Below are 27,143 nucleotides of genomic sequence, written 5' to 3'. Positions count from 1 at the left end.
CAGGTAAAGAGGTGGTATGGAGTTTTCAGTTAATCATAGTCTTCATGAGAAGTCAATTGTGAGAATTTGCAAATTTTTTTTACATTAAGAGGAGAAAACAGAAAACTGCCAGTAGTAAACCATGAGGTTGAAACCAGAGTGTGGCCAATAGAAGATTGTAGGGTATTTTAAACAGGCCGAGCGATCATTTGCTTAGGGCGAGAAGAGGAAGGAGTTGATGCTATGGAAATGCTCAGCTTGTTCTTGAAAAGGAGATATATAAGAGATGGTAACTCTTATAAGCATGTTCTTTATTGTTATGCAGTTAATCATTTAAATTACTAAAACTTCAAGCAATGTTTTGAATTTAGGATTACAAAGTCACTATAGGGTGCTTACACTGAATAACTTGAAGTAAGACTAAAGTACAACCCAAGGAAGGAGAATGCCATAGTATTGTAGTAAATTAGTATTTAGTGGCTGGTTCTCTGACACTCATATTCCTTAAAGGTTGCAGTCGCATCATACACACACACTCAGGTCTGCAGAGGAGTCTTTTATGGAATATATATAGAAACAGTGGTGGACAGTCCTGTTTGAAAGCTCATTCATTTGTCCTTTCTCCTCAAATTCCCAAAGTAGGAAAATTAGAGAAAATACTCATGAGATCTTATTTTAGTGTTCACACTTGCATTTCTTTTCAGGCTTAGCATTTAGTTACAGGCTAATAGAGTTTGGAAGCCAGTATTTCTCCTTTTATTTAACTACTGCTGAATGACTACCATGTGCTAGGCACTATTCTAGGCTCTGGGAATACAGTGAACAAAACTATTTACTTCCCTACTTTTTAGTGGAAAAGACAGTAAAAAATTATAAAATATTCAGTGTCTGGTATGATAAGTGCTTTGAAGAAAAATGAATCAGGGTACGAAAGTGTTAGGGGAGCCATTTTAGATTAGAGAGTCAGAGAAAACCTCTGAGAAATTAACATTTGATGAAGGATCTCAATCATGTAAGGAATGTGAAAAGTGCCGAAGAAAAAGGGAGCAGCAAATAACTTACCCTTACAAAGCGACCATAGAGTGTTAGATTCAGTATTTAGTGCTCCATTTATTAGAACATAATCTGTTCAGATGAGGGAGGGAGTGTAGAGACATTTGTTTAAGGACTAGTTGGAAGGACAACATTTATATGAAGAATATTAAGGCATTTATATGTAATATTCATGAAATGAATTCAGATTCATGAATACCTCAAATGTTTGAAGGGTTGAGATGTGTTGGAGTTCAAAAGGAGAACTTGAAAGTATGGCTGTAGAAGGGTAGCCAGGGAGAGAAGTAGGAAATGAGGTTAAATAGCCAGGGGCCAGAGGCCCAATCATAACCTAGTAGTTCTGGCTTTGTTAATAGTGAGATAGAAATTCATTGGAAGATTTTGATCAGGATGACGCTAGTTTTTCTATAACAGGATAAGCTCGACGTGTTGAGAATAGATTAAAAGTGGGCAAAGGTAACTAGCAGCGGACCAGTTAGGAGTCTTTTGCAATAATCCAGGCAAGAGATGATGTCACACTTATAGAGGTGAAAGTCCTGAAGTAATTGGATTTTAGAGGTACTTTAAAGGTAATGGCAACTAGATTTGTTAGCAATTTGGTGGATGTAAGGTGTGAGGAAGAGAGGTTTTTTTTTTTTTTTTTGGAACAACTGGAAGGAAAGAATTGTCACTAACTGAGGTGAAGACTAGGAGAAACAGATTTGAGGAGAAGATCAAGACATTGTTTTTAGACATAATAAGTATAATTGGTAATTTCAGATAAGCAGTTAAAAATGTGGATGAAATAATACTAGACAAAACTTTCTTATAAACATAATAAAGTTACCTCTAGACTATATTAACACGAATATGGTAACTTTGGAACAGTGAATCTCTTTTGATGGTTAGAATTTCTTAGATTCTAATAATAGCTTTGCTTTTCAACTTTTAAGCTATGTTTTATAGCTATTTAATCATCAAAACCATTTTATTAGTCTTTCTCTAGAGTTATATACATCTAACATCCTGGAGTCCACCATGAATGGACAGTTGGACCTTAGTGGGAAGCTAATCATCAAAGCTCAACTTGGAGAGGATATTCGACGAATACCCATTCATAATGAAGATATTACTTATGATGAATTAGTGCTAATGATGCAACGAGTTTTCAGAGGAAAACTTCTGAGTAATGATGAAGTTACAATAAAGTATAAAGATGAAGGTAAGAGTATTTCTAAATTTAGTTTTTTAAAGCCTAAGTATTATATGTGTTCTTTTGCCCATATTTCCTTGTACTATCTCAGAACAAAAATTCTATTTCCTTCCGTGGGAATTTGAGTGCCCAATTTCTTTTCTTTAATGGCACGTTTATGTAGTTAGTTTATGTAATTCTTTTATAAGTTAAAAATAGGTGATTTATCATTAGAGGAGGTTTTAAGTAGAATAATGTTGCATGTATTTTTATAGGCATTTTTTTTTTCTCTTCTGCTTATGCAATTCTGGTTTCCTTTTTGCTTTTAAAACCAAACTTTCACTCATATTTCCCAGAGTGAAAGGGATGTCAGTAGGTATTGAATGACAAAGGATTTCATGGTCAACTACATATGGAAAAGTTAGTTTAAACAAAGATAAATGTGTTTCTTTATTGGAGGAATTTATGCTGATGTATATTATTAGTTTACAGCATGCAGTACTTGCAGGCTTATTTGACTATAGTCTATTTGATGGAGATGGCTTTTAACATGAGAGATCTTTCATTAAATACAGTGGAATTATAGTAGTAGACTATCTTTATTTCCTTTTCTTTAATTTTTTTTCTTCGTTAGCCTCTCTACTGAACTTGTACATTTATGTGGTTACCAGTGTCCTTACAACTGAATTTATTTCCAGTCTATTTCACTTTGATCTCCATACGCAGCACTGCTATCTATACTATCCTTTTAAATACTCTTATCTCTTAACATCTCTTATACTGCGCTGTCCCAGTTTTCTTTCTACTAATAACTTCTCTCTGTGCGTTGGCTTATAGTAATGCTAGCTGTTATAAGAGAAATATTAAAATCTTAGTCCTTTAACACTCAAGAAATCATTTTAGCATTGCAAGTCACGTAAGGCTTCTGTCTCATCTTTTCTTTAAAACCTTTAAAAAATATATATTTTATTACTTCAAAGTATATAGTATATTGGTCAGACATCTATATAGTACATAAAACAATTTCCCCAATTACTCCCTCTCTCCTCTGACCCTCCACCTAGCCAATGTATTCATACTAACTGCATTCCCTATGCCATGCTCCCCATCACCATGACCATCCATCAGCTACTAATTTGTACTTCTTTAACCCTTTACCACATTCTCCCAGTCTCCCACAGCCCCCTCCAAATTGTCCATTATATTTGTGAGTCTGTTTTTGATTAGTTCGTTCTTTTTATTCCTTAGATTCTGCATATAAGTGAAATCATATAGAACTTATCGTTCCCTGTCTGGCCTAAATATCTTCTAGGTCCATCAAAGCAATACCTTTTTCCATCCCCTTCTTTTATATATGTAGGGGTCTTGTTTTCTTATCTTTTCAGCCACTCTATCTTTTGGTTGGAGCATTTAACTCTTTTCCATTTAAGGTACTTAATGATAGAAATTTAGTTGTTACCATTCTTTATTCCTGATTTTGATGCATGTTTTTTTCTTCTTAAAGAAGTCCCTCCAACATTTCCTGCAATACTGGCTTGGTGGTGATAAATTCCTTTAGCTTATTTTTTTCCGGGAAGCTCTTTATCTGTCCTTCAACTCTAAATCACAGCTTTGCTGGATGAATTATTATTGGTTGTAAATCCTGGGTCTTCATCCTGTCAAATATTGTTTGCCAAGCTCTTCTGTCCGCATAATTTCCTTTGAGAAATCAGGTGTCAATTTTTGGGTTTTCCCTTATAAGTAATTATCTGTTTTTCTCTTGCTGCTTTTAATATTCTTTCTTTGTATTTAACCTTTGGCATTTTAATTATGATGTGTCTTGCTGTGGGCCTCTTTTGGTTTTGAGATTCTCTGAGCTTCCTGGGGTTTTATGTCCAGGTTAGGGAAGTTTTCCATCATTATTTCTTCAAACAGCTGTTCAGCATCTTCATTTTCTTCAGGTAGCCGATCAGATAGATATTTGGACCCTTCATAGTGTTCCACATGCTCCTTAAATTATTTTTATAGTCTTGGCATCTTATCTCTTGCCATTCTGATTGAGTGTCTTTGGCTTTCCCACCTTCTAGATAGGGTATTTGATCCTTTTCTTTATTCACTGTTTATTCCTTTGTTTATTCCATTCGATATACTTCTCATCTCAGATAATGTGCTCTTCATTTCAGACTGGTTCCCTTTTATAATTTTCCATTTCCATTTTTGTTTTTTATTCCTTTATAGAAGTTCTCACTGAATTTATCTACACTTCCCAAAATTTCATGGAGCATCTTTATAACCAGTACTTTGAACTCTTCATCTATTAGATTACTTGACTCCATTATCTCTGGATCTCTGTTCTCTTCTCTCACATAGTTTTTGCTTCTTTGCCTTCCCATTTGGCTGCCTTTCTGTGTCCATTTCTGTGTACTAAGCACAGCTCCTAAGTTGCCCAGTCTTATTAGTATGGCTTTGTATAGTGGGTATCCAGTGGCACAGTCCTGAGAGGGGTTCAGGTGCAGGCCAAACTTAGCCCAAGTGTCTACCCCTGTGGGGCCACCTGTTAAGATTCAGCAAGCAATCCACAGCTGATATGCTTATAGTTGCCTCAAAATGCCACACCAGAAAGCGAGGCCAGCTGCCTCCAGTGTGAGCCTAGGTGCTGCTCAGCAAGGAACACCTGACTCGCTGGATGTGGCGTGGGTGGGGCCATGACAGGGTTACAGGGAGTCTTGGGTGGAGTGACCTTATCCAGTTTGAGGACGTCCGGGTTAAGGTGACATTGTGTCCGAGCACTGGGAGGGGGAAGGGCTCAACAGGGAACAATGGATACTGCTGGCACTTCTGTACAAAGTTAGTCTCACCTTGGCCTTCACTCCGACAGTGCCTCCCTGTAAGTCCCTGGTGCCCCCTCTAGGCAGCCTAATCAGCCCTGGTGCTTAGAGTGAAAAATTCCATCACCGTGAAAATCTGCTCGCAGACGTGGCCCTTTTAAGAGACTACTGCCACTGCAGCAGCCTGTCTCACTCAGCTACTTGGGAACGGTGGCCCGGCGTCCTCGCCCCGTCCTACCTTCTGCCATTGCAGGGTGCTTTCTTGGATTTCTCCCTAGTTGTATGACTTGTTCATCCTAGGCAATTTTTCCTTGCTGCTGCTCCTTGTTTCCATCACAACTTTGATTTGGTTGCCAGAAGGATGAACAGGGCCTCTATCATATATGCCATTTTGGTTGCCCCCTCTCAAGCCTTTTAAAAATGTAAAAACCATTCTTAGTTCACAGTCTGTAAACAGGAATTTCTCCATTGGTTGCAATTTGTGGACCCTTAACTTAGGGCCTCATTGTCGAAATTTTGCCCTCCACATCTAATTACCACATTGAATTGGTTTTTCATGGTATTCTTAAGTGTTTTGATTTGTACAAGTTTGTGTTCATAACCTGTTTTGGGCTGGCTCAAGTAAAGTACTTACATAAGAGATACTGTTGCTGCTGTGGAATCCAGAAAAGAAAAGAAGGCAGTTATAGAAAGGTCCTTCTTTTACACATACACTTTATTTTATTTAGAATTCCTGAAGTTAAATATTAGATATGTTTGTTATAAGAAGTGGGTCAGCTTATAAAGAATCAAAGAGAATGATAAAATCCTTTGTTATGGTTTTTATTGCCAACTATTGCCAAATCTGCCCAATCTGTGTTGAAAGTGGTTTAGCAGAGCATCCTCTCAGGACAAACTCCCCAGCCCAACCCAGCTGTGTTTATGAGGATACCCTGCAGAGAGGCTCCTGACCAACTCCTTTCCTTTGTCTGCTTTTCTGTTCTTGCTCTATCTAGAGAACATTTTTTCCTCCAAGCCCTTTGAATGCCTTTGAAACAGGCAGTTGATACGCTGATTATAGTATTCTTTATTTACCCTTGGGATTTAGGAGATTTCAGAATCTGGTATATACGAATATTTTTTCTGGGGTAAGTTGGCAGCTTTCGTCTTATCAAAATGGTCAGTGACCTGAAAGACACCCTTGTCTATCCGTTCACTAGGGCAGGGGTTCCCAACCTTTTTGGCACCAGGGTCAGGTTCTGTGATAATCTAATGACTGATGATCTGAGGTGAAGCTGAAGTGATGCTAGTGCTAGAGAGTGGCTGGAAATATAAGTGAAGCTTTGCTAGTCTGCTGCTCACCTCTTGCTGTGTGGCCTAGTTCCTAACAGGCCATGGACTGGTACCAGTCTGTGGCCCGGAAGTTAGGGACCTCTGCATTAGGGCAGTTCTGCAAAAATCTTTTTTGCAACCCTTTTAGTTACTGTTAAATATGGTTTCCCTTCCATTTGTGTCAGTGGCATTTTCCTGTAGTTAGAATTAAAATTTGAACCTTGAGGATCTTTATTACTTTACTTTTTAACAAATAGATTTAAATTTTTTGGAGTGAAAAGATTTCAGTCTAAACAAGTAATTTGTGATAGTGCTACTGTGAATCTCTTCCTGGTAACTAGTAAAAGATGACTTAATGCATTAATCTTAGCTGTGTTTTGGCTTTGCTTGTGATGATATGATAAACACCTTGCTATAAAATGTAATAAAATTGATTTCGTTTCCTGAAAATAAACATCTTTCCTAGATCCTTTTATGTTTATATAAGGTTTTTATGGGATATTCTAATTATTCTCTGCAATCTAGATTTTGGATTTCAATTTAATGTATATCCTAGTTTACTACTGAAGCAAATCTGAAACTCATTTCATTTTTTTTCCCCTCAGATGGAGATCTTATAACAATTTTTGATAGTTCTGACCTTTCCTTTGCAATTCAGTGTAGTAGGATACTGAAACTGACATTATTTGGTAAGTGGTAAACTTTCTAATAAAGTTACTCATTTATTTATTATAGCTTTTATTAAAGAGTTTCTATTTTTTTTCCTTTTAAAGACTCAGAATTAAGTAATAAGTTTTCGGCTATATCAGAATTTTTGAAATAAGCTTTAATTTTATATAGAGGAGTTTTTTTTTTGAAGATTAATAGAAAGTACACATGTTATAAATTCCCCATCTGCTCAGTTATCCTACGTAGTAATCCGTACTAGTGTAAGTGTTCTCAGGATTGAAAATAATTGCAAGGCTACAACTACATTTATCAAGTTTAGTTTTCTTAAGACTTTAATTATCTCCTGTATTGTAATATATTTTTACTTATACTCAGAGCTTAACATGTAGGCCTGATACTTTGGACATTATTTTTCGAGGAGTTCTTAAAGGTTAGAGATAGTCCTGATAAAACAAATATAAGACTAATTTTAATCTTTTAGATTTTCTTATAGATCATAACAGATTTGCAAGGCAGAACTCTTAAGTGACAATGATTACAGAGTTAAAGTGCTGGTATGATGATGTGAAAGATAATGTGTGAACATTTTTTTCTGAATGTTTTGTTTAGCATTTTAAAAAATCGATGTGTCATTGTATCTTACAGTTCTATGAAATACTATCTTGACCAGTTAATTTAATTTGTATCTGTTTCACCCATCTAGGATGGGTAAATATAAATTAGACTTTAAAATGCTAATAACAAAAACTTTTGAAAAACTTTTAATAAAAGTTATTTTTTCTTATATTGAATCTGATATACTGCTATTTGTCAACTATTAGGCATATTAGATAAGCTAAAAACACTCATTTCTGAAACAAACCGTGCTAGATAAACTGTTGAAAATATATTTTCTGAATTATGTGCCTTAGCTTGTTAAGAGAGTAAAGGAAATGTCCAGGGAACAAAAATAGATGGAATTAAAAACCAGGGCCTGAAGGACCAAAAGCCAATACTTAAGATGCTTTTGTGGTTATGGTTAAGATTTCAGTCTGCATAATCCGAGGACATGGCATTCGGTGTCTATGTAGTATAAACCTTGAGTCCTAGACCTTCAGTGGGCTCTACTCTCTAAAAGAATATTGTGGAAGAAAACTATTGATAACAGGAGAAGTCAAAGAATTGATATGGGAAACTTTGATACTCTGGACTGTCAGGGATTTGCGAAGACTCTCTTGAGGATTCATAACCATGGTCTTTATGTGCATTGGGTTTTAATTTAATCTATCTGCACAGTTTGGAAGCTCCTAAGCCCAGCTACCATTAAAAAGTAGCAAGAAACAATGGCAAAAATATCTCCGGAAAGGTATGTTCTTAATCCAGTCACATAGGCTTTTCACAGACAAAATGCTGTTGATGAATTTAGAGTTCAAAAAACACATGAAACAATTCATGTCAGCAAGAAAGAATGGATACAGCTAATAGGATTAGCCAAGAACGCGAGTTAATAGAAATGATCTATAAAAAACATGTTAAAAGTTGTTAAACATAAAAGAAGAAATAAGAATATAGGGACATGGCACATTGAAAAAAGAAAAGATTTTGAACAAAGCCTAAGGTAACTTTTGAAGTGAAAACTATAATCATTGAGGCGATTATAATCACAGAGTGGGCAGGTAGAATAGCAGCTGAGTTATAGCTGAGGAGGGAATTAGTGAACTGGAAGGTAGTCTAAAGAAATTATAGAATAAAGTACAAAAACAATATGAGAGAGAATTTGAGAAATTGCAGTGTATTTCCATTAAGACTTTAAAAGAGGAAATAATGGGGGAGTAGAAATATGTAAGGAGGTAATAGCTAAAGAGCTTTTTTAAATTATATAAAAGATACAAACCCTCTGATTTAGGAGTCATAGTGAGTCCTGAGCAGGATAAGTAAAAATAAGTCCCCACTGGACATACTGTCATGAAATTGGAAAATATGCAAGACAAAGAGATAATTTTTAAAGTAGCTTGAGAGATGGATTACTTACAAAGCAATTAGACTGTTAGACTTCTTCATAATAATGATAGAGCCTATAAGAAAGTAGAATAACATCTTCAAACTGTTCAGAAAAAATAAGTAGAAAACTAGAATTCTGTAGTAGGAAACTTCAGGAATAAGGGGAAATAAAAACATTTCAAACAGAATTTATCACTCATGGGCCCTTAAGAAAATTTTTTTAAAGTGATTTTTCAGCAAGACGGAAATTGAATCCAGAAGAATGATGAAAGATGCAAGATATTGTGAGCAAATAAATTAACATATAAATTTAAATGAGCACTGATTATAAAAACAATTGTATTTTAATGAATGTAAAAACGAGATCAAACAAAAATGTGCCCAGCAATAATTATATGTAAGACAGGAGAGGATGATAGAAATTAAAATATTTTAAAGACTTGTTTGAGAAGAGGATAATAACTAGATTTCTTAAATTGAAGTATGCATATCTAAAATGATGAGTGAAAGACTAGAAATAGCCAGTAGAGAGAAAAGAAACAAAGGGCACTTACAGTGAGGAAGGAGGGAAAGAGGCAGAGAGAAAGTTTGATAAATAGCATAGAATACTAACCACAATACACATAAACAGACTAAGCGTACAAGTTAAAAGACAGACTCTTACTGGAGTTAAAATCTAGTTGCATGATTTATAAGAGACATTAAGCGATTATGCAAAGTTTGAAAGTAAAGAGCTGGAAACATACACTAGACAAACTCCAAGCTAGTTGATAATATTAACAGAATAGACTCTAAGTGGAACTTTATTAGTAATAGTGATTTTATAATGATAAAAAGAATAATTCACTAGGAATATGTAACAATTCCGAACAAAGCATCATAGCTTTAGTTTTTCCATAAGAAAAAATTGACAGAAAAGGAAAAAATGAACAAATTCACAATCATTGGAGAGGTTTTAATACTCTTCTTTTAGAAACTGATAGATCAAGTAGGCTCAAAATTCGTAAGGAAAGTGAAAATTAAAACAGATAGCATGCTTGATTTTATGCATCTATCAATCAGAAAATGAGTTTTTGTTTTTTTTTTTTTTGAGTCATTTGGACATTTATAAAAGTTGACCATATATGGATTTTTCAACAAATCTTATTAAATATCAGAGGAGAGATGTCCTAGACATCATATTCTCTGGCCTCATTAGAAACCACTGGACAAAAAAGATAACCCAAACTTCCATACTTTTGAAGAATAAAAATATGCTTTTAAAATAAGCCAAAGACGAAATCATCATGGGAATTAGAAATAACAGTGATTGCTTCTACATAACAAGTTTTTAGAGTGCGCTAGAGCTACGCTTGAAGAGATCTTAATAGCCTTAAATACAAATAGACAAAGTAAGCTTAAATAACATAAAATAATAAAGAGCAGGAATGAACTAAAAGTCAAGTGATAGGATCGACAATTTTGAAAAGATACAGTTAGCCTCTTCAAGAAAAGAGACGCAAATAAACAATATTAGAAATAATATGGGGCATAACTACAAATATAGTAGAATTTAAAAAATATATTATGACTACTGTGAATAACTTTCAATTTAAAAACTCAGACCACATGGACAATTTCCTAGGTGAATTTAATATACTAAGTGTTTCAAAAATAGCAAATTTAATTGTCTCAATTAACGTTAAAGAATTCAAATCAATTATCTTACCAAATATTTAAGAAACAGATGATTCTAAATTATACAAATTATTCCAGAGAATAGGTAAAGGGATAATAAGTAGCAACTCATTTTATGAGGTTACTTTAACCTTAACTTGAAAACCAGCCAAGGAAAATGCTGACTAATCTCAGTTATAAACGCAGATACAAACTACTAAATAATATTAACAAATCAAATTTAGCAGTTAATTTTAAAATATACCATTGCCAAGGTTGTTTATTCCAGGAGTATGAGATTGGTTTAAATAAAATCTGTTAGTTCCACTTTTCATATGACGGGTTAAAGGAGAAAAACTGAACCATCTTCTCTATAAAGAAAAAGCATTCATACCCTAATCATGTTAAAAAGTCATAGCAAATCAGGAATAGAAGTACTTCACCTTATATTGGGTAACGATCACATAGAATAATTGCTGTATACTCAAATATAAATGGATTATAAAATGTAACTAAAATGATAATTATAATTAAAACAAAAAGATAATGAGATAAATCTAATGAGGCAAGATTGTTATAGAAAGATATAAAAAATTAATTTAAATCATGAAGCAGGGGAATGGGTTTTGAGGAGAGGTAGCCAGGAGATTTAATTATGTCTGTATTTTCTTAATGGTCAGAAGCTATTATGGAAAAATACTAAGATTTAATGAAAATGTGTATTTAATGAACTTATCTTTTGTGTGCTTGAAATATTTCATTGAAGTCATGAAGTTAAACTCACTGATTAAAATACATAATTATGGAATAGGGAATTTAAACTTTTAGTTGGATATTATATAACACATGATGTTTCTAAACCCACTAAGTAGTTGAGTTCAGGCCATATTAAAGATACATATGCTTGATTCTTAAAAGTGCTGGTAGATCAGTGTGCTTCGACCAAAGACCACCAGGACCACAGCTGTAGTTGAACAAAATTTGGTGTATCTGCATTTTATATGTATATCCTTAAATACAAAAGGGCAAAGTAAGCCCAAATAACTTGGAAGAAAGTAAGAAAAGAGCAAAAATGAACTAGAAGTCGGAATTGATAGGATCAACAATTTTGAAAAGTTAAAATTAGCAAACCTCTATTAAGATTAAGAAAAAAGGCACAGATAAGCAATATTAGAAATAAAAAGGGCATAACTACAAATACTTTGTAATGAGAGAGAATGAATATCATGGAGAACAGTGGAGTGTCTCAGTACAAGTGTATTAGGAAGGATTTTTCAATAGGGCTTGAGCTTGTATTAGATGATTTTGAATAAGATTCAAGGAAGTGGGACTTTGCTCTAGATTGGATGCTACCAGGAAGTGGGAGTGGTCCTGTGATTGGGTATCTTACTAAATCTTATTCAAATGAAGAAAAATATGCCTTACTTTTTAGACATTTACATTTTATGAGGAACTCATACTCAGGAGACCTCAGCTTGAATCCTACATCTGATATGTTATGTGATTTTTAAAAAGGCATTTAAACTGAAACTCTGTTAACACAGCAAATGAATAGAATTGCCGGATGAATTATAGGATGCCCAATTAAATTTGAATTTCAGATAAATAGTGAATATTTTTAATGTATGTTGCATTATTTGCTAAATCTAGTAATCCTACAAATAAAGGAATTAGGATGCATCAGAATCAACCAGCTAAGTTTTGTTTGTTTAATGCCCATGCTCCCACTCCAGAATTCCATTCTTCAGGCTGTGGGGCCCAGTAATGTAAAAGTTAAAAATTCTTACTCCAAGTGATTCCTCATAAGGACTATAAAATCTGGTGTTTGGAGATCACTGTTCTAGAGCAGTACTATTCACACTTTAATATGCCTAAGGATCTGATTCAAATGTAAATTCTCATTTATGAGGTAGGGTTGGAAGTTAAGATTCTGCATTTCTACCAAGTTCCAGGGTGATGTTGATGCCCCTAGGTCTTTGGACCAGATTTCAAGTAGCAAGACAATAATAGATGATTTCTGATGTCTCTGTTAGGTTTCAAATTTGTTGATTCCATGATTCTTTTTTTTACTTGTATTATATTACTTTGTCAAAATTTCATTTTCAAACAAATGAAAATCTTATTCAGAATGTAGAAGGAATGAATTGAAGCTCAAGCTGCAATTATTAAAACAGTAGCAGTCACTTATATTAGCCAGGGATATTTGGCCATTTCTGTGGTTGGTCAGTGTTCCTGTTTTTGTATGAGTTTTCACATGATTATGGATTGGCTTTGTTTTTATCTTAGTCACAGAGTGATCTGTTCTGATTTTTTGAAATTATTCATGTTTAACAAGACAACACCGCATCCTACCTATGAGTGGCAGGCAGCTTCTAGCAACACTAAAGACCGACTTAGAGTACCAGGATAGTTTTGGCTGTTATGAGCTGGGTACTCCCTCTCTCCCATCCCCCTTCTTTAGAGAAAAACCAGTAATACCCTGTAAAAGCCAATAATTGATATAAGCAGGAGATTATATTGAACTTCCTCATAACTGTATAGGGTGTATGTAAAATACTGGTAGACTGTCCTAAAAGCTTATATTGGTGAAGTTTTTTTTTTTTTTTTTTTGGTCAGCTGAAGGCCAATTTGGACAAAATGAGTAATTAAATAAGGTAATGTTGCCTTCATTAAAAAAAAAACCCCAATGATTTTTAAATAATCTCTGACTTTTTGTTATTTACTTAACTGCTTTTGGAAGTACAGTTGACCCTCGAGCAATGCAGGGGTTAGGGTTATCAACTTCCACTGCCCACCTCTCAGTCAAAAATCTCCACATGTCTTTTGGTTCCCTGAAATGTTAACTAGTAGCTATTGTTCACCAGAAGCCTCATAGATAACGTAAACAGTATTTTGTATGTCATTTGTATTATATACTGTATTTTTGCAAAAAAGCAATGTCATTAAAATCATAAGGAAGAGAAAGTACATATACTGTTCATTGAAAAAATCTGTGTAAGTAGATTTGTGTAATTCAAACTCGTGGTTTTCAAGAGTCAACTGTAATTAGTAAGGACAGCAGTGATGTGGATTCATGAATTCTGCATATATTTTTTTAATAGGTTACTTTTCAGGTCAGTTATTCTAGGTATCTTTTTTTTAAGTCATCAAAAGTAGGCAAGAAGGATAACAAACCTATGTCATGTTGTGCCTCTTAGCATTTATATGTAGAATACGGTGTTTATTGTATAAATTCAAGAATATAAAAGAATAGGATGAATTAAAATGAGTTTTTGAAGGTACATAATTTCTATTAAAATATATTAAAGCTTTCTGTAAGTTTTACTGTAGTTGGATTCTTCTAATAAATTTTTTTTGTTTAACCAATATGGTCATAAGCGATATATCTGGCATCAATAAAAACTGATGAATATTTTTTCCAAAAGTAAATTATTAGCATTAAACTATCCTGTCTTTAAAAGAGTTACCATTCAAATGACATCCATAGGTATCTTGTTTGATTTTTTTTCACTTTTAAATAAATTATCTTATTGCATATCATTCTATTGACATACTTACTCAAAAACATTTCCTAATTTTAGGCAAATTAATACTTTTATTCCAGTTAATGGCCAGCCAAGACCCCTCGAATCAAGTCAAGTGAAATATCTCCGTCGAGAACTGATAGAACTTCGAAATAAAGTAAACCGCTTATTGGACAGTTTGGAACCACCTGGAGAACCCGGACCTTCCACCAGTATTCCAGAAAATGGTAGAGTGTGAATCCATTTTATTCTGATTTATTCTTCTTATATCTTTTTGCATTTTTTTTTTTTTCAAACTCATCTGCAGTAGGAGTAGGACAGCACTCTAAGTATCATCTTTTCTTATTCTTGCTTCTGGGTTAATATTTATATTTACGAGATTTTATACAAATTCCTGGATCTTAATATACACCTACTGGAAGGCAGAGCCTAACAATCCCATTTTAAAGTGTTTTCTGGATATCATTTTTACATCTGGTCTTAGACTCCTGTGTTTGTGACCTAGGTCAGTTTTCAAACCCCCTTTGACTTTTGAACACCTTTCAGTGTAATAATCAGTGAACCTTAGGAATCAAAATGATTTCACTTGATAAAATAGTTTCAAGTAAAAATTGATTTTAGCTTAGTACATTCAAATGTTTTGTCAAGTTTATCTTAAACTATTTTAAATTATGCAAAGAAAATTTTTTTTCATTTACTAGGTGATATGTACTATTTTTCTTAAGATGGAGCGAGATTATCAACAAATTTTGAATTTACGTATAGTTATGGGAACAAATATATTTTTAAATGTAGACTGAAATTTATATATCGTGGCGTGAAAGTAGATTAGAAACACTGCTTTCCTCAATTTTTAATATTCTTAGATGTTACATGTAAAAATAAATGTTTTAAAAATAATTTTTGTGTTTGCAAATAAAGTTTTAGATGCCTAAAACTGTTACTGAGTCTGGATGACTGCATATAACAGCAGATGATTTTGTGGAAAAGTCACTTTGTGTAATCCCTTTAACCTTTAGGTTGTGAGATATTTTAGTTTTTGGCCTCATTTAATTTTTGGAGTTTTGTTTAATTTAGCTATAGTTTAAAGATGCATTATCCAGTTTCTCTTTTCTTTTTTTCCTTTGGACACATGGAATTGTTTTAATAATAGATGCTCAGTAATTTCTAGTTTCACCTCTTATTTCAGAACATATTGGAGATTTGCTGAAGTATTATAATGAGATTCTCCTGGCTTTTTTATGATGAAGCCATTTATATTTCAGGTCAAAGTAAATAGCCTTTTCAAAATTCTCTCCAAGCAAAAGCTCCAATTTTAGGTCATATCTGAAGAAAACTTTTGACCATTTCCCAGAAGAATTCATAGATGCTGACATCACATTTGCATATAATTTCAGGGGGTTCAAGCATCTATAGAGTATTATGAAACTTAGATCAAAAGTCAAGAAGTCTAGCCAGTACTGTGCAGAAATGACCTACAGTAACCTGTGTTATACGCTAAGGAATAAAATTATGAGCTTTTTGGTTTCGATGAAACCATCTTTCTCTTCTCACTTATCTCTTGCCATTCTACTGCTTTTTGAGTCTTGTATTTCCATGTTTTCATGGTTTGTTGTTAACTTTTCAACCTGTGTAAAAGATGTTAAAGTTGTTTCTTCTTTGCATCTTGGAAATTATATCACATGCTGTGTGTGTGTGACCATGTAGTCATTGTGTCCTATTTGAATTATCTAATTACTTAATCGAATAATACATATAGTGCTTCATTTTTAAAGATAGTCGTAATTTATTTTCTGTTTCCACTTCTGTTCTTAGTAAGATCACTAAGCTTGTGACCATCTGCCTTGTATGAAATTTCCTAAGCTTGTAAACTCTTAAAACATATCCTGACTCACTAATTTTCTCAAGAAAAATAGCATAAAATAAGCCAAAAAAGCTACATCAGAAACTGAAAGTTTTGTCCACATTACTGTCAGTCAGCTTTCATACTCTAGAACCATGTGGCTTGCCCTCACCCAGATATAAGCAGCTACCTAATGTTCCCAGTGCTCTACTGGCTTCTTGGACACTTGTTTCTTCCATGAGGCAAATGATGTGTAGGCTACCATAGATACTAGATTGACCTGTTGCAGTAGCTCTAGCAGCTAATAGAGCAACTAGTAGTCTAGTGGACATATATTGTGTTTCCTGTTTAGTTTGCAGTAAGTGGAAGGTAATTAAAGGTAGAAGTGTGACGGGGAAATAATACATAAGGCTGGTGTGATATGCTCTTGATGTGTAGCCTTAAAATTAGAGGAAGGAAATTGATGAGGATGATTGATAACTGGTAGACTTATTTTAAAAAAGTGTTTATAGGAGTTTTTTTTTTTTTTTTCAGAAATTTAGTGTAACCAGTGGAATGATAGGAATGTATGAGAGCTACAAGCCGATGTGTGCTTATATTCCCTTAGTACTTTTTCCCCTACAAGATTATTTTGTCTTGATCACAGAGGTGGTCTAATAACTGATGTTCATTTACGTGCTTTGTGATATATTAACAGACAATATGCTAATTGTCTGTTAATTGAGTAAATGGTTAGCAATGTTCTTTTTACTTGGTTTTGATATCTTTTTTTTATATCTTGGCTTTAGATTTTTATTTGTAAAATGTAGGTTATTCTTGAACCTCTTTTCTTCTACAAGATAATAGTATAAATGTCTGTCAAGTACCTTAGTATCCTTGGAAGAAAAACATGGTTTAAAATTTATCCTGCTCATGATGTTTAAAATTTTATTTTTCTATTTTAAAAAATATTTTATTATGAAAAAATTAAACATACAAAGTAGACATAATACTGTAATAGATCCCATGAACCCATATCCAATTTCAGTAATTATCAAGTCATTGTATCATGTAATCTATATTCCCACGCATTTCCACCCCTCTTACATTATTTTGAGGAAATCCCAGACACATTCTTTCATCTATAAAGATTTAAATAAGTAATATTTTAAAGGAAGACATAGCAGGTTAAAAGTATTTACTGTTAAATACTGTTAGCTTGAGATTTACATGTAATTTAGAAATAGACCAATAGACAAGTAGAAATAAAACAATAAAATTTGATATAACTTTACTTAAGCTTCTCACTCTGTTTAAAAATAAAGCTTTAGTGCCTAATATCTATCTGATACTAGAATATAAAAAATAAATAAAAATTAAATTGTTTCTGTTAAGCTGGAGCTTGTATTTTTACCTTCATTTAATAATTCTTAGGGAAGGAGGTTCATAAAATATTTTTTGGAAAAGCTGTTTTTTATCTTGTATTTCTTTTTACCTTTTCTGATTTAAAAAATTTATAAACAAGTATAATGAAGAAAGTGAAATTATCTATACTTTTGCATTCAGAGATAGTTATTCTTAACATTTCAGACTATATGCACTTATATTTTTCTATCTTATGTTTTGTGAGCCCTTATTGAGTACAGATAAAATGGAAACAAATTTTTTTTTCTCCCTCTTACAGATACTGTGGATGGTAGGGAAGAAAAGCCTGCTACTTCTGATTCTTCTGGAAAACAGTCTACTCAGGTTATGGCAGCAAGTATGTCAGCTTTTGATCCTTTAAAAAACCAGGATGAAATCAATAAAAATGTCATGTCAGCGTTTGGCTTAACAGATGATCAGGTTTCAGGTAAGTTACTTCCCCCCGCCCATCCTTCATTCTGTCTCTTCTTCCTTCCCTCCTTTTCCTTCTTCAGTAGAAGGATAACTGGAGTATAGTGAGGTACATAAGTCTTAAATATTCAGTTTAGTAAATTTTACATATGTATACACTTACGCAGGACACCAACTAGATCAAGATGTCAATGATTTCCAGCACCCCGGAGAGCTTTCTCTTACCCTCTCCCAGTCAGTAGAACCCTCCTCTTTGTAGAATAACCACTATTCGTTTTGGGTAAATTTTATTAAAAGTAGAAATCAGAAAGTTTATTTTAAAAAATCTATGAAATTTATAAAATTTCATAATTGTTTTAAGACTTAAATTTTATTCGATATCTTAGTCTCCTGATCTTAAATTAGAGAAATTTAAATGTAGCTGTCTAGTTAAATTGCATTACTGTAGCGTGTGCTTTTGTCTAAATGTTTTAACTTTATAACAGCACCTATACTTTGGTTCCTTTTTTATTTTTTGTCAACATTTTTTCTCCTTGTTTCTCTTCTTGGGCTCCAATTACACATACATTGGAGTGCTTAATATTATCTTGTGGGTCTAAGAGGTTCATTTTTCATTTGGTTCTTTTTACAGTTTTTATAGTTTTTTTTTTCTGTTGATTCCTTATCTTTACATTAATTAAGACTATTTCCTTTTAATTCATTGAATGTATTTTGTTTAATTCTTTAAAAATATTTATAATAGTTGCTTTGAAATGTTAGTCTGCTTTAGCTAACATCTGGGCCAATCTGGAGTCAGTTTCTTTTGCCTGCCATTTTTCCCTGAGTATGGGTCACATTTTTGTTTGTTTTGTATAGTTTTTGATTGAAAACTGGACACTGTGGTTAATATAGTGGCTTGAGATTCTTTTGAGGATTTTTTTATTACTTTGCTTTAGCAGAGAGTTAACATGTATGAACTCAGACTATTCCTTTTTAACTCTTATGGGGTATACAGCTGATATCCCTGCTCCATTCTTTTAGCTCTATGTGCTGCTTTTTTACTGAGTTCTTTTGGGTGTCCTAACTTCAAACTTCATGATCAGCATACTTAGATTTTAAGTCTCACTCCTTTGATGGCTCTCTTCAGGAATTTTCCCCTCAAATTTCTAGCTGCTTGGCCAGCCATGAAGTTAACATTGTGGCGTTCTGTTGTTGGAGCTGCAGAGGTCAGGACTTAGAATTCTTATACATCAAAACTCCTGATTTCTGACAGAGTTTGGTTGACTTCTAGTGATTTCAAGTAGTTGTTTAATTCTATTTTCAGGTTTTTAGTTGTTAACTTCTGGTAGGATTTACCTGACCAGTTTACTGTGCCATTATCAGTAAGTGGACATATAGGATTCAGTCTATTTATCTTCTTTTTCTTTGATACTTTTATGGGATTATTCACTAGAGAAAATTGTGTGAAATTCTGAAAAGAGAAGACACATATTTGTATATGATGTATTTTCTTGGCAAAAGCAGACATCAGATAGACAAGTGATACAGCTGAAAAACACATTTTTAGAGGAACTGAAATATGAGTTAATGTTATAGCTTATTATTTAAGACTTCATGAAATGCCATATAGGGTAGTAAATAGTTATATGAGATCAGGTTTAAAATTTTTGATTAGAATATAGTATATGCCACACCAAAATAATGCGATTAATACAATTCACATTATTTGAAGACCATTTTATGGTAGCTTTGTGTGTCGACTTGAAGTAGGAACAACTGTATGCATAGAAAATGCCAGAATACTTTGTAGTTATTCAGTTATGATATGAAAAACTTAGCTATAGTAGTGAACGTAGACATGGAAAGGAGGGGTGAACTATTACAAAGATAGGTGAGCTATATTAACTAATAGGTTGCATACAAGGAAGAAAGAAGGAGTCAGAGTAATACATTTATTTTTAGGCTAATAGTGTCTTGCAGGAGGGAACGTGTATTAAATTTATCTGCATGCATATAAAAGTGAAATAGGGGTACATAGGAGCAATCATCCATTTTACTCTGGTAATAATCATCAGTTTCTCTTGTATTATCACTGCTGTTATCCTATTTAGGTTCTTACCAATACCTGCACTGTCAGCTACCAACTATGTGCCTGATACAGTGCTGAGTTCCGTGATGTGTCAGTGCAAGGGGGTAGATGTTTGTCCCAGAGAAATTAGTTAGCTAGTAATAGCAAGTACTTATGTGGAGCTAAGTGGTAATCACTTTTATAAGCTCTTCCTATGTAATCACTTTTATAAGCACTTGCTATAAGCCCTGTTAACTCATAACCCTTACAGTAACTTTATGAAGTAGGAATTAGTATTTTGTAGAGCTGAGGAAGGTGAGGCACAGAAAGAGATTAAGTAACATGCCCAGAGTTACATGGCCACCGAGTGGCAGCACTGGCTCTTAGGCAGTCTGGTTCCAAAACCTGTGCTTTTAACCACTCTTCTATGTTGCCCAAACAAAAGAACTTAAAGGAGTAAAATATTGAGAATTGTCTTCTGAATGTGTGTGTGTGTGTTTTTTTTTTTTTGAGTGTCACAGTATTGGAAATTTAGTGAATTCTCTTCATTTACTACTTTATGATTTTTGAAGAATTTGAGTGGCTCCATGTGTTAGAGCTAGGCCTTTTGAGGCAGATGAAAAGAATTCTAAAGGAACCTAGCCAAAGAGTTTATAATCTGTGTGGGAAGGTGGAACCTGCTCTGAAATGCAAGGTGAAGTTGGTAGGGGTCATAATAAAAGAATACTCTGTAGAAGTTCACATGTGGAAAAAAGTATTCTTAGGTAAAGAATCCTTACTAGAAATGTGGAGTTATAACTGGGTTTTAAAGAATATTATATTTGGATATGTGAAAATGAGACAGTAGAGGGAATAGTGATAATGAAATGGAGGCAGAAAAAATACTAGACATATTGCGAGAATAGGGAATATTAGTTTAGCTGTACAGGGTATGTGAGAAGTAATGTTTGCATCCTCGAATACCGAACTAGAGGGTTGAACTTCATTTATGGACAATGGAGAACCATTAAAAAATGAAGTGATACTTTTGGTCGATCTACAAATAGATCTCATAAGGTGGAGGCTTTTTTGCAGAAATGAGTTTTGGGGGAGATTATGACTCAGGAATATAGCACTCTACACTTTACAGGGAAGGATTTCAGTTGTAGCTTTGGATCTTAGACTAGAGCAAAGGGGAAAATAAATAAATAACATTCAGTGTAAAAGGCTGCATTTATGTTTATGCTTATTTTATAGAAGTTTTGTTAGTCTCTTTTACGCAAACTTATTAATTGAGCTTGCAGGGAAAGGTCTTTTATTAGAAACTGAACTGACTTTTTATGACCATCCAGGGCCACCCAGTGCTCCTGCAGAAGACCGATCAGGAACACCTGACAGCATTGCTTCCTCCTCCTCCGCAGCTCACCCACCAGGAGTTCAGCCACAACAGCCACCATATACAGGAGCTCAGACACAAGCAGGTCAGAGTGAAGGTAAAATAGAGCTTAGGGCACATGCGTAGAAAGGTTCATGTGTAGGAATGCTTATAGCAGCCTTATTGGTAATGATAAACTGCTTACATATGCATTCATGCTGTGAACACCGTTGGGAAAGATTTTGATTTACTGAGAGGGTATGTTTTGGAATTAAAAAAAATAGAATAGCATGTCAGGTGTAGTTCCAATTATTGAAAAGAAAAAAAAAACCGTCAAATGTTTATATTAATATTTATACAAGATGAAAGAGTAGGAAGGATTCATACCAGTCACTTGCCATCATTGGTGATGATGGGGTCAGAGGTGACCCATTGAGGTGACACTTTAAGTGCTGATTTTCTTTCCTTCTCCCTCCCACTCTTGCAACTGTGTATTATTTTTGTAATTTAGAAGATTTTTAAGCTAGAGATATAGCATAACTTTAGTCAAGTGTAGCTTTTTGGAATGATAAATAGTCCTTTATAGTTTTGTACAGTTAGCAATATGTCTCATGGAAAAAAGCAATGTATTTTAAATCAGATTTTCTCTCTAAATGACGTGTCCTTGGATGAGCAATTTAATTTCTATAGTTTTTGATATTCTCACTATAAATTGTGAAAATTGGACTAAACCAGTAGTTTGAAAAAGAATGTCTTTAGTCCTAAATGAAATATAATTTAAAAGCTCAGTATTTAAAATATGATAAAGGGATCTTTGCCATGATTGAAGGGCATTGAGGGAACACGAGCTAAGGACAGGAGGCACTGGGGTGCCTCACTGAAACCCTTAGAGCTCTGCAGAACATGGGTAAGTATAGTAGTCCCCCCTTTTGCATGGTTTTGCTTTCTGCGTTTTCAGTTATATGCGGTCAACTATGGTCTGAAAATATTAAATGGAAAATTTCATAAATAAACAATTCATAATATTTACGTTGCATGCTATTCTGAGTAGCATGATGAAATCTTGAGCCATCTCACCCAGGATGTGAGCCATTCTTTTGTCTAGCATACCCACACTGTGTATGCCTGTACGTTTTCTTAGTAACCATCTTGGTTACCACATCTGTTGTCGTTGTATCACAGAGCTTGTTCAAGTAATCCTTATTTTACTTAATAAGGGTTAATGGCCTCAAAGCTATTTACATACCTTTTATTAGAGTATATTGTTGTAATTGTTCTATTTTATTATTATTGTTAATCTTTTACTGTACCTAATTTATAAATTAAACTATATCATAGGTATGTATGTATAGGAGAAAACAGTATATATAGTGTTCAGTACTTTGTGGTTTCAGGCTTCCACTGGGGGTCTTGAAACATTAACTGCGGATAAGAGGTTGGGAATACTGTAGTTACTGATCTCCAGGGTTCCTTTCAGATATTAAAATGTTGCTTCTGTGACTCGCTTATACATGTTAGGGCCTTTAAAATTACACATTCTACTTTAAAACAAACACCAGATGGTGCTCAAGCTATTTGTATAAAGGGGCCAGGTGGTGGTATAATGTATTTTCAGCACCAGAAGCAAGTGACTGAATTTATCAATCACATGAAAAAAAAAATCATAGCCTAAAATGAACCAAGCACTTTTGTAAGAGTCCTTAATCATCCTATGGTGATACTTAGAGAGTTTTCCTATTGGAGAATGCTAGTCATAGGGACTAGTAGGTGGCATTTTGCTGATGAATGAGTGGTTTGGGAGGAATTTATTATTGCTCAAGCCTCTTCTCAACCAACTTTAGTTACACTCTTTCCTTTGCACCAATATGCAACTGCCAAAACTGGAACAAACTAGAATTGAAGTAGATGTGGGCTGAAACAGGGAAGCAAAAGTGGGGTTTGGATATCGTGGGAGTTTAATGGCTATCTCAGGTGAACTAACATCTGTTTTTTTTTTTTTAAACAAATCCTATTTTAAGCAGGATATACTTAGTAGAATGATAGCTGGAAGGATAAGTGTACCAAATGTTTATTGTTCATGTATATAGAAATAGGATTTAAGGGTACATTAACACTATCTCAAATTATTCTGTCAGGTTTAATTGAAAATTCATTTTTCAGTGGGTAAAAGTTTAAAACATAAAAGGTTATACAGTGAAAATTCAAAAATTCTCTCTCCCCTCTGACCCTTAACATTCCATTTCCTTTTTCCAGAGGCATCAGATTAACACTGTTTGATACACATTGAATTTCTTTAGGGTGGTGTTAATTATAAACCTTGCTAAATAAAGCTGTTACTTTTTTTAGTTTACACTAAAATAGACAATATTAAAAGTTGTACAGTAATTAATATGTACCATCAGTCAGTAGATTAGCATTCTGGAGATGGATCTCTAAATTAGTTATATTCAAAAATATAATGGAAGCCACATATAATTTAAAATTTTCTGTTAGTCACATTAAAAAAATTTTAAAAAGATAAAATTAATTTTAATTATATATTTAATTAAATTCAGTATATCTAGTATATTAACATACAATCATTCTTTAAAAGTTATTAATGTTTTACATTCTTTTTTTCATATTACCTTTTGGAAATCAGGTGTGATACTGATTCAAAACACTTCCAAACTTATACTGTGTATCACAGTTAAAACTAGCCGCATTTCCGGTGCTTAGTAGCCGTATGTGGCTAGTGTCTATTGTATTGGATAGCACAACTCTAAATTAATATGTCAGTTATTTAGAGATTCCCAAGATGAATTGTGGGCTACTTTAATGAATACTTTTTGATGTATGATGTATTATGAGTCCCTGACATCACCAGTTAGTTACATCAACTGCTGGTTATAATTTGAGCAGAACAGTCAACTTAAGAGTCTATTATTAAAAATCGATAAACCTAGCAGTCTCCTAGAATATGCAGTAATCTAAGATAAAATAAATAATTCTGAGTTGTTACTTAAATTCCATAAAAGATAGTCTTAATATATTGTTCAGTTAAAAGAATCAGTATTAAACATCATGAAAAGAAAAAAATGGACAGTATTATTCTTTTTCAGATAAATTGAGTGCCTCTGTTACTGGAAAACTATGTACAGTTGAGTAGTTGACTAAAAACATTTAAGTGGTGAGGATAGAGAAGAGCACCAAAAATCATCAAAGACCAAGAGGTATTGCTGTTTGACAATCCAAAAAGGTGAAAAGGATATAATTAAAATCTGTAAAATCATATGCCAATATAAGGATATGCTCAGTAGACTTTTAAAATAGCTTTTATTGTATAAATTTTGAAACAACACAAAAGTGGAGATAGAATACATCTATCTCCCCCCCCCCCCACACGCACACACTTTTGTTTAAAATTTGCTGGTGTGTTTTAAATCAAATTCTGCACATGTTATTTCACTCAGCTATTTCATGCCTAAAATTATAACCTTTTTGTTGTAACCACCATGCTAATATTACATCTGACAAAGTTAAGCGATTCTAAATGTCAACATATACTATAATTGACCCAGGTATGAGCTGCGTTGGTCTATTTATACTCATATTTTTTTCAATAAATATTACAGTTTGCCGTCTGTCTCCTGGGTTTCATATTCAACAAACTACAGATTGAAAACAGTTTTCCAGTGACATCAGAAGCACGGTGGTGTGAGTGGTCCCCCTGAACTCTCCCCTCAAAATTATAACAAGTTGAACAGCTATAATCCAACAAGGATTTCCACCTTTACACACAACACTTCTGAGAGACCTGTGCCTTGAAACATGTGAAGGGCAAATCTTGGCAAACAGGGGAGGAGAGAAGGGAGAAGAGCAGAGATGGATGCCACGGATGCAGCTCAGAACTCTCTGCAGGACGTAGAGAGAGGGGAGGAATAGAAGAATCAGGTTGTGGAGAAATAATCCGTCAAATACCATGAACAACAAGGGTAACAAGGCAGCTCAGAAAGAAAATGAAGTATCTCCAGGAAATAAGTACATGGAAATATGTGATTTAAGTAACAGATTTAAGATTGCAGTTTGGGCGGAGGGAGCAGAGGGAAGAGAGGCAAGAAAACCCAGGCAGTTTAATGAACTCAGAAATAAAATTAACAAAAGGGGTACTTTGCCAAAGAGATTAAAACTTTAAAAAAGAACCAAATAGAAATTCGAGGGCTGAAGAACTCAGTAAAAGAGATGGAGAATGAAATAGTAAACAGGAAATAGAGGAGACCAGGTGGAGTAAAGAATTAGTGATATCATAGACAAATCTGGAAATGATGGAGATGGAAGAGAGAGTTGAAGAGTGAAAAAAAAAACCAACTATCTAACTCCATCAGAAGGAGCAATGTAAGAATGATGGCTGAGAGGGAGAAGAGAACACAGCCTATTCAAATAGTTGGTAACTTCTCAGACCTGTGGAAACAACTGAATCCTTGAATCCAAGAAGCAAATAGAACACCTCATTTTATGAGGTAAACATACCAATACCTGATTAGGATAACAAAGAAAACTAGACACCAATATCTCTGATGAATACAGGTGCAAAAATCCTAAACAAAATACTAGTACATTGAATACAGCAGTACATTAAAAAGATTATACATTATGATCAAATGGAGTTCATTCCAGGGGCACAAGGATGGTTTAACATGTACAAATCAATCAATGTGATATACCTCAAAAAGGATAAAAATCATATCAATAGGGGCAGAAAAAACATTTGACAAGATACAACATCCATTTATGATTAAAACACTTAATAAAATGGGTAAAGAAGGAGAATACCTCAACATAATAAAGGGCATTGATGGCAAACTGTCAATTAATATTCTTAATGGTGAAAAACAAACCTTTTCCTCTAAGGTCAGGAATAAGATAAGGATGCCGTCTTTCACCACTCTTATTCAATAGAGTATTGGAAGTCCTAGTTAGAGCAGTCAGGCAAAAGAAAGAAATTAAAAGCATCCACATTGAGAATGAAGAAGTCAGATTGTCCCTTTATGCCTACCACATGGTTCTTTATATAGAAAACCCCAAAGACCACCAAAAGCCATTAGAAACAATAAACAAGTGCAGTGAAGTTGCAGGATAAAAAAAATCAGCATAGAAAAATCCATTGTATACCTATGTAATAACAGTGAAATTTCAGGGAAAGAAAAAGTTCATTTTCAACTGCAACAAAAAGAATACCTAGGAATAAACTTAAAGTGTGTGAAGGACCTATCCACTAAAAATTATAAGACATTATTAAAAGAAAGTGAAGAGGATACAAAGAAATGGAAAGATGGTTCAGGTTCATGGATTGCAAGAGTCAGGATGGTTAAAATGGTCATATTACCCAAAGATATACACAGATATAATGCAATCCCTGTCAAAACCCCAATGGCATTTTTTAAAGAAGTAGAACAAAAATCCATTAGATTTGTAAGAAATCACAAAACACCCTGAGTAGCCAGGGCAATCCTGAGAAAACAAAGACCAAGGCTGGAGGTATCACACTGCCTGACTTCAAATTATAGTACAAAGTGACAGTAATCGAAACAGCATGGTATTGGCAGAAAAACACACAGCAATCAGTGAAACAGAATTGAGAGCCCAGAAATAAACCCGCATACATATGAACAAATGATTTTCGACAGAGGAGCCAAAAATTCAGTAGAGGAAAGAAAGCCTCTTCAATAAATGGTGCTAGGAAAATTAGAAAGCCATATGCAAAAGAAAACTAGACTGCCTTCACCATACACCAAAATTAAAATGGATCAAAGACCTAAATAGAAGACCTGAAAAAATAAATTGCATAGACAAAAACATGGGCACTAAACTCATGGACTTTGGTTTGGGAGAGCATTTTATTTGACCTCAAAGGCAAGGGAGGTAAAAGCAAAAATAAAGGAATGGGACTATATC

The 27,143-nt window shown here is 33.9% G+C and overlaps 1 protein-coding gene across 4 annotated transcripts in view; it reads left to right on the top strand.

Annotated features, from left to right (window-relative positions):
* TFG (trafficking from ER to golgi regulator) overlaps positions 1 to 27,143 on the top strand; it is a 37,829-nt gene that overhangs the window by 2,191 nt on the left and 8,495 nt on the right. For 2 of the 4 annotated variants that reach the window (XM_016144721.2, XM_016144722.2), the window contains exons 2-6: positions 2,007 to 2,233; positions 6,927 to 7,010; positions 14,231 to 14,377; positions 17,657 to 17,824; positions 21,187 to 21,327. In XM_016144721.2, the coding sequence (XP_016000207.1) occupies positions 2,050 to 2,233; positions 6,927 to 7,010; positions 14,231 to 14,377; positions 17,657 to 17,824; positions 21,187 to 21,327 (724 nt within the window). In that variant the 5' untranslated portion in view covers positions 2,007 to 2,049. The remainder of the gene's footprint in view (positions 1 to 2,006; positions 2,234 to 6,926; positions 7,011 to 14,230; positions 14,378 to 17,656; positions 17,825 to 21,186; positions 21,328 to 27,143) is intronic. The other 2 variants (XM_016144724.2, XM_016144723.2) reach the window with 1 other exon arrangement.

The sequence above is a fragment of the Rousettus aegyptiacus genome, unplaced genomic scaffold, assembly GCF_014176215.1.
Source record: "Rousettus aegyptiacus isolate mRouAeg1 unplaced genomic scaffold, mRouAeg1.p scaffold_m13_p_4, whole genome shotgun sequence".
NCBI classification, from domain to species: Eukaryota; Metazoa; Chordata; class Mammalia; order Chiroptera; family Pteropodidae; genus Rousettus; species Rousettus aegyptiacus.
This window is presented reverse-complemented; position numbering and strand designations above follow the sequence as displayed.